At 51.5% G+C, this 8339-nt stretch overlaps 1 protein-coding gene across 5 annotated transcripts; it reads left to right on the forward strand.

Moving 5' to 3' along the window:
- Positions 1–674: 674 nt before the first annotated feature.
- Positions 675–7019, forward strand: SOCS2 (suppressor of cytokine signaling 2). 5 transcript variants are annotated; one of them, XM_002823588.5, is made up of 3 exons: positions 675–1021; positions 3517–3868; positions 5546–7019. In XM_002823588.5, exons 2-3 carry the CDS (start codon positions 3730–3732, stop codon positions 6001–6003), a joined length of 597 nt encoding a protein of 198 aa, XP_002823634.1. In that variant the 5' UTR covers positions 675–1021; positions 3517–3729; the 3' UTR covers positions 6004–7019. The 5 variants fall into 5 exon arrangements, with proteins under 5 accessions (XP_002823634.1, XP_002823633.1, XP_002823630.1 ...); XM_002823587.5 differs by lacking the exon at positions 675–1021 and adding an exon at positions 1366–1489; XM_002823584.6 differs by lacking the exon at positions 675–1021 and adding an exon at positions 1752–2040.
- The last annotated feature ends 1320 nt before the right edge of the window (positions 7020–8339 follow it).

Below are 8339 nucleotides of genomic sequence, written 5' to 3' on the forward strand. Positions count from 1 at the left end.
TCCGCCAATTTTAGGAATAAATACCCTTTTATTGAAGCTAAAGTGTGGGTACACCCTTCCTCTAGGATTCTCCATGAAGGAAGAAGAAGCCATATTAGGATGATTTAGAGGGCAGTTAACCCTAGTAGACATAGTGGTTCTTAAAAGGCTTGGGGCCTCAGACTGTACACAGGCTTCACATGGAATCTGATTTGTTCCTTTATCCCAGTCCCTCACCCAGAACCCGAATCTAGCCCTTCATGTTATAAAAAGGGCCAGAGGTCCAAAGAGGGTAAGTGCCTTGTGCAAAATTATTCAACTACTTTGTAGAGGATTTTAACTAGGGTTCAGTTAGCTCCGCCCACACTATAAAAGGTTCTTTCTAAAAAACGAAACATGATTAAGGGCACACGGCTCTAGCGTTAACAAAGCTCTTTGTTAGCTGGGAAATGACCCCCTCCCCGACTCATCTGCTTATCATCTGCATACAGTTATGTACTCAAAAGCAGGAAAATTATTGAGAAAACCATTGGTCCCCGGCTGCAGACCCCAAGGTTGGGAGCTGGTTCCCGTTTCCTCCCAGAGCCGGCAGGGGGGGCACCAGGCAAGGTTTGCAAGACGCGCCTCCCTCCCACCCCTCCCCCTTCCTCGCCCAACTTCCCATAGCCACCGCCTCAACTAAAAGTGGCCATTGACCTTTCAAGCTTTTGAGCAGTGATGCAATAGAATAGTATTTCAAAGAAAAATGCTTATCGAAATTTTGGATCCGGTTTTCCCGTGATTGTTAAGGGTTTCTTTTAAAAAGTAGGTCACATTTCAAGTAGGTCATATTTCGGGGGCGGGTGCGCAGACAAGGAGATGAGTTTCCACTAAGGCCAGGGGGCCTCCAGTGGGGTTGGAGATGAGAATCCCAGGTAGGGTAGAGGTGCCCGGGATCCTTCCGAATCCCGGCCCTGGGGCGTCAGCCCTGCAGGGAATGGCAGAGACACTCTCCGGACTGCGGGAACCGAGGCCAGTCACCCAGCCCCTTCCGGGCGCGCAGGTAAGGGCGCCCCCTTAGCAGCCCGCGCAGGTGAGCCGGACGGGCCGCCGGGTCTACCGGTGACTTTGGAGCAGAGGGGAGGAGGAAGGGAGGAGCCGGGTGGGTGCGGGTGACAAGGAGCCCGAGCGCCAGGGGGAGGGGACTAAGGACGGCCGGCGCCGCTTAAGGAGGCGCTGCTCTCCCGCTCGCTGCCTTCCAGGACCTGATCAAGGGGACCGCCTCCGGTCCCCGGCCGTGGGCACCGGGCCAAGCACGGTGTCCCCACGCCATCAATGTGTCTTAGAGCCGGAGAGGCTGGTTTCCGAGGACCCACAGTCGCTCCTGCACGCCCACCCCCCCGCAAATGTGCGGCCAGGAGGGTCGCGTCAAGGGGGCGCCGCCGGGATGTTTAGAGGAACCCACCCCCGTGGCAGGCCAAGGGCCAAGGATCGCTATCCTTCCCTGAACCCGGGCGCTCAGCTGGCCCGGGTAGGGGGCAGGCTCCGGCCGCCGAAACGGGGTTGGCTGTGGCCGGTGGCCGGGGACATCTCTAGCTTGCGCCCGAGCACCCCGGGGTGTGGGGCCAGAGGCAGGCCGACCCCGGCGTGCACACCGCCCGCCCTGCACCCAAGCGCTCTCACCCGGTCTTCCCTGAAGCCTGTGTATTGCGACCGAGCCTCTTTAAAGCAGTAGCGGGGCCCGCGGTCACGTGAGGCCGATTCCTGGAAAGTTCCTGGAAAGCGGCCTCCGCAGCAGCCGGGCGGGGCGCGAGCGGAGCGCTGACTGGGGAGGGAGGCGGGGAGCAAGGGAGGCGCGTCGGGCTGGGAAGTCGCGCGCACTCGCTGCTCCTGGGACCGACGTTTAACTCTTGCCAAGTCTCGTCGCAGCCGCCGCGGCTGGCGGGCCTTGGGCTTCCCCTGAAGCATGAGCCCTCTCGCCCGCAGCCACCCTCACCGCGTGGCCCTCGGACAGTGCGCGCCGGGGTCCCGGGCGCACAGCCTCAGGATCCCCCGTGCCCGCAGCTCGGGCGCCCGCGGCAGGTACCGGTAGAGGGGGAAGCCCGAAGGCTCCGCCCCGAGGAGAGTTGCCGGGGAGGGCGGCGAGGCGCGGCCGCGTGCGCCGGGGAGCGGCGGACGGCCTGGGCTTCCGCAGCTCGGAGCGCCGGGGAAGAGAGAGTCCGAGCCGCGGCTCTGCCCCGCGGCCTGGCGTTGCTGCCTGCTTTCTCCAGCCCCTTCTCGGCGTCTGGAAGTGTCTGGAGTTTTTTTTTTTTATTTCCCCTAAACTGCCATTCAAATTAATAATCCTCCTAATAACCTGATCTCCCGCTCCTCCCCATCGGCCTGCCTCCCGCCCTCGCTCCTTCCTCCCTCCCTCCCTCTCTCCTTCCCACCTCCAGGGTCGCAGCCGGAGGAAAACCCGGCAGCAGTCCGAGGGTGGGGGTGTCCCAGCCCGTAGGGGGCGTCGCCGCGCGGTGGGGGATGGGGTCGAGGCAATGATCCTCGAGGCTTTTGTGTGCCCTCTGCGCACGGAACTCCGGCCGCCGCCTCCGAGCGCGGGGCTGGTTGCATCCCCGGGCATCTCGTTCCCAAATTAAACGTTAACGGGGGAAACAAGGGCAGACGCCCCTCCTCTCCCGGGCCCCTCCCGCCTCCCCTTTCCCCCTCACCCCCCCCCCCGCCCCATGTCCGCTGAGGAGGCTGCCTGGTGCGGAGGCGTCGGCGGCGGTGGCGGCCGCGGCCGAGGTCGAGGTAAGAGCGCGGCGTTGGTGGTTTGCACTTTCCGCAGCGCTCGCGACCGCCGTCTCGGCCCCGGCCTCAGCTCGTAGCCCCGCGAGGGCTGCGCGCTCGGGCCGATTCCTCGACAGCGCCCGCGGCGGCGAGAGCCACCGCAGCCATCCTGGTCCGGGAGCGACCGCCGCGGCGCCCCCAACCCCGCCAGAGCGGGCACCAGGAAGCGGGGGGAGGGGAGCGAGGAGCCTCCCGGGCGGAGATGCGGCAGCTCCCGCACCTCTGCACCCCGGGTTGGTGCCTCGGGGCCCCTCAGCGCTTTAGGGCGGAGAACCAAGTTTGTGGGTGCTTCTTCCTGGGGGCCCTCGGGCTGCGCCAGGTGTGAGACCGGAATGCCAATTTGGGGAATCTCTCCTGTTCTTTCCTTTTTAATTTTTTCTACTTGTCCTTGACAAGGGCCTATTCTCACTGGATCTGCAGGTGACTATTTGCTTTTCCTAGGTCGCCAGTCTTTGATTTCAGCTAGTGACCCTGGGCGGGAAGACATCCTGTTCACCCTCATCCTGACCTCCGCCCCCCACCTCTTCAGCCAACTTTGTCTTGGATCTCTGCTGTCTTTATCCTTTCTCTAGAACTGGGCCAGGGAGCTAACTGGAAGCTTGGGGTTAAATGGTGCAGGAACGTAGAGGCGGAGGAGTCCCTGGGATTTTCCACGTCTATTTCCCCACCCCCACCCCAGCCGCAGGGGTCCAGTTTGGACTGACCCAACCTCCCGCTTTCTCTTTGTAGGCGATCAGTGGGTGACCGCGGCTGCGAGGGACTTTGTCATCCGTCCTCCAGGATCTGGGGAGAAAGAGCCCCATCCCTTCCCTCTCTGCCACCATTTCGGACACCCCGCAGGGACTCGTTTTGGGATTCGCACTGACTTCAAGGAAGGACGCGAACCCTTCTCTGACCCCAGCTCGGGCGGCCACCTGTCTTTGCCGCGGTGACCCTTCTCTCATGACCCTGCGGTGCCTCGAGCCCTCCGGGAATGGCGGGGAAGGGACGCGGAGCCAGTGGGGGACCGCGGGGTCGGCGGAGGAGCCATCCCCGGAGGCGGCGCATCTGGCGAAGGCCCTGCGGGAGCTCGGTCAGACAGGTAGGGAGCCCACTGGCCGCGACGCGTGCGGGAGGGGGCGCCTCCCCAAGGACGCAGCTAGGAAGCGGGGTAGAGGTGGGAAGCAAAGAATAAGATGGAAATACGTCCCTTGCTTCCAAGGGACCGCGGAGAGCACGCTCGCAGGGTCCTGGGTCCTTGGGAATGCGTAAGGAAAGTGGTTCTTCAGGGACTCAGGCCTGGCGGAGCGCAGAGCGCGGGAAGGGCTTCTTGGAAATAGCTTCTTAGCACGCTGGAAGCTTTACTGTTTTCCGCACCTGCTCAGGGTTAGGCGCCCGGGCTCGAACCCCGGCCGGGGAAAGCGTCGGGCGCCTCCCTTTGCGCGGGGTGCAATCAGCAAGTGGGTGCCGCGGACCCCGCAGGCCCAGCAGCATCTGGCTCCCGGGCGGAGCTGCGGCTGCGGCCCAGGATCTTGGCTGCCAAGTTCAGGGACTGACACTGCCGCGAGGGCGGCTGCCCGGGCGTCGAGAGTAGGCTGCGAAGCCCCCGCCGAGCGCTGCTTCCATGGTCGGCGCGCCCAGGGGACTGCCGCTTTCAAGTCCAGTCAGGCAATTCTCGCGGCACGCTGTCTCTAGGCATCTGAAAAAAGAAAAAAAGTAAAGTATCTGGCAAATCATTCTGGCTTTCCAAATCCGTATCCTAAAAGCTTACAGTTGTGGCACAGTTGAAATTTTGGTAGCAACAAGGGAAGGGAGAGGGAAAAGTTCTCTCGCTTGCGATTCCGGTCTTTCCGTGTGGGCCACGGGCTTTCCCTCCCGGGGAGGCACCGGCAGATTGCAAGTATCCCGGTAATTGTGGGGGTGGAGGGAGCACAAATGTTCAGACTTCTTAAATATGGACGGTCTTTGAGCCTCCTTAGAAAGCAGGGTGGGCCGGGGAGATGGTGCAGGCAGATGAAATCGAGAATGCAGGGCAGACGGATGGTTGTGATTGGGTTTGGATTAGGGCAAAGTTCAAAAGAGTTTAGGGAAGATTGTAAACTTGAAGTAGCAATTATCACTTGGGACTTCCCATTTCTTAGTGACTGGTAAGGTAGTCATAAAGCAGCGAACAGAAGCTATTGTGCTAGAGCTGTGCTTTTACAACAAGTACATAGCAGTGCTTTCTACATAGAAGGCTGTTCATAGCAGGCTTTGCAGATTCTTTTTTTTTTTTGGTGGGGGGGGGGGGGGGGATACCAACCATCCAAAAAAGTTGCTTCTGTTTTTACTGTAGTTCAATTACAGGAGTTGGGTTTTCCACTTTTTAAAGGGCATGGCTTTTATTTCTAACTTCTGATTTTTTTCTAATTTACCTAAATCTTTATTTTACTTAAATAATGTTAAAAGTGTCATGCTTCATCAGCCAGTGTGTCATGCTGCAAATGTTCTTTTGGTTCATTAGAAGACAATCTTAAGAAGAGCTTCAGAAAGTTAATTTTTTAAAAAAGAAAGAAAGAAAACTGACTCGCCGTTTGTGTTCATAAAATGGACCCAAATTTTTATTAAATTCCTACTGAAAGTATTTGTGGTGGCCCTGGTAAACTTTCACTCACACACCACCTTTTTTTTTTCTTTTTTAGAGCTAAAAAAATTATTGCCAATTACTTGCTCTGTTCTAAAAATTCTTATAATAACTGATTTACCCTCTTTTCTTTTTCTTTTTGAACAAAAACCCCAGGATGGTACTGGGGAAGTATGACTGTTAATGAAGCCAAAGAGAAATTAAAAGAGGCACCAGAAGGAACTTTCTTGATTAGAGATAGCTCGCATTCAGACTACCTACTAACAATATCTGTTAAAACATCAGCTGGACCAACTAATCTTCGAATCGAATACCAAGACGGAAAATTCAGATTGGACTCTATCATATGTGTCAAATCCAAGCTTAAACAATTTGACAGTGTGGTTCATCTGATCGACTACTATGTTCAGATGTGCAAGGATAAGCGGACAGGTCCAGAAGCACCCCGGAACGGCACTGTTCACCTTTATCTGACCAAACCACTCTACACGTCAGCACCATCTCTGCAGCATCTCTGTAGGCTCACCATTAACAAATGTACCGGTGCCATCTGGGGACTGCCTTTACCAACAAGACTAAAAGATTACTTGGAAGAATATAAATTCCAGGTATAAATGTTTCTCTTTTTTTAAACATGTCTCACATAGAGTATCTCCGAATGCAGCTATGTAAAAGAGAACCAAAACTTGAGTGCTCTGGATAACTATATGGAATGCTTTCTAAGAACAGCTGAAGCTAATCTAATTTAAATGCTTGAAGAGGTAGCTAGGTGTTTAAAGTTCCTCCAGATACTTTTACCTGAGTGATGCTTCCCTTCCTAAGGCTGACCAAGACCAGTTGATCCTTTTAGATTAAAAATAAAATGTCGCATGTAAAGGCTGAAGGCGCGTTTTATCAGAATGCCTTGCCTTCTTAGGTTCTTTTCCATTATGTCAAAGGTCCAGGCTCCAGTAGGAGAGAAAGAACTCCTCATAGGAATACTGAAGAAGTGGGAGGAACCAAGCTGACACAGGCCTCACTGCAATTTGATATGCCTGCTGATCAGAGTCTCTTTTGGGCATTTTATATTTTGCATTCTGATGTACCTAGGAGTTTTGTTAAACAGATTATGTATGTATTTATCCCATTTTATGCAATTAACCAAATCAACCAAAAAAAGTGACCATGAAGTCCTGTATTTGTCTTTTTACTACATGTATGAACTCTCATGTGAATGAGTACTGTAGTAATCCATTTTAAGGGAGCCTTATTTCAGAAATTTCAAACTGGTGCAAATGGAAAAGACTTTCTCTTTTCCTTTAAGGCTAAAGACAAGAATGTCATGCTATACAGGTGCAACTCAATCCCTGTTAATAAAAACCAATGTAGGTATAGGCATTTTACCCTTTGAAATAGCTGTGTCCCAAACTGTTGCCATTGATTTTTTGGAAATGGCTTTAGAAATATCCAAGTTGTCCTTGAATTGTCTAACCATGGACATAAACAGTTGTCTCCCTTCTACTGTGTAGAATACTTTGACTTAATTTTCTTCCAGATACAGGGGGATACCTGCCTGTTTTTCAAAGTGTTTATTTACTGCTGTTACTATTTGATTAGAATGTATTAAATAAAAAAAACCTGATTTCTACAAGTTGCACTTATTGAGTTCTAGAGAACGTACACTTTCATGGTAATAGAGGATTGCCATAAAAACTTATATCAAGTGAAATAAGCCAATTATTCAACAAGAGGTAGAACATTACGTGCCCTTCTGTAAAGTTATGGGCTGAAGCTGCCCCCTTTGCAATTTAGAAAGCATGGTTTAGAAACTACAGGAATTGCCAAGTGGCCGGGTCTTTTACAATTTGAATAGGCTTAACACTGATGTCCTCTGTGTTTCCAAAAACATGGTTTAGAAACTACAAACATTATGACATGGCCAGTCTTTTACAAGTTGAATAGGCATAATACTAAAGAAAAATACAAAGTTTTATGGCCACTTATTTTTTGCTATGTTAGTCTGCATAACTGTTATAAATGTACCATCTTTTCTAGAGTCCAGACATTATTCATTTTATGGCTTTAAAATTTTCCTGCATAGCTACAGTACTATGGTGTGTCACCATAAAAGTGGATCCTGTGTGAATGAGAAAATTCAGTTATAAATTGTAATAAAACCTGCTTACTGCATATCTTACCTTATTTTCATGAAGAAGTTGAAAAATGGTTTTGTGCCTGGCAGGAAACATACTATGTATATCCAAACAGCAGAGCCAAACACAAAAGATTGCTAGGTGTGCTTTAGGAAGAGTTTATTTGTGGCCTAAAACTTCAAGAAAAGCTAGACATTTAGGGTCGGATCTATGATGGGGCCATAACCGTTTGATTAGGATGCTCAGAATCTGTGCTTCATTCACCCTTTTTCTCCCACTGACAACATCTGTTTAGTGTTGGATGTTTGATTTTTCTGGCAAAACTTCTATATGATCAGTGCCAAGGGGCTTTGTGGAATTTCTTTAAAGGTCTTTTGCATTTCTGTTGTCATTGTTTTGAACACTCTATTTCTCAGTTACTGGGAGTGGGGAGGCAGTTGTGGGGCATGAGTACCTGTGAAATTGGAAAAAGTTCTGAGTTACTGCTCACAAGTGACTAATTATAAGAAGGCTGGAGGACAGCACAAACATCTCTGGAGTGTGCCATGAAACCTATTACCTTATATTTCAATCTTCCATATTGCAAGTAAGTTGATAAACATCAGGAGGCAATTATTTTTGGTTTTTTTTTTTTTTTTTATGATGACTGACATCATTTATTTATTGAGTTTATTGTGAACCAGGTTCTTACTCAGCACTTGTATTATCTCATTTAATTTTCCCAAGAACGAAATGAGCAAAGTACAATGATGATAGGAGGTTACCCTCCTGATTTTTGAGTCGAGAGGCATTCCAGGAATATCCTAGCTCTTTTTTTT

The sequence above is a fragment of the Pongo abelii genome, chromosome 10 (assembly GCF_028885655.2).
Source record: "Pongo abelii isolate AG06213 chromosome 10, NHGRI_mPonAbe1-v2.0_pri, whole genome shotgun sequence".
In the NCBI taxonomy this organism is placed as follows: Eukaryota; Metazoa; Chordata; class Mammalia; order Primates; family Hominidae; genus Pongo; species Pongo abelii.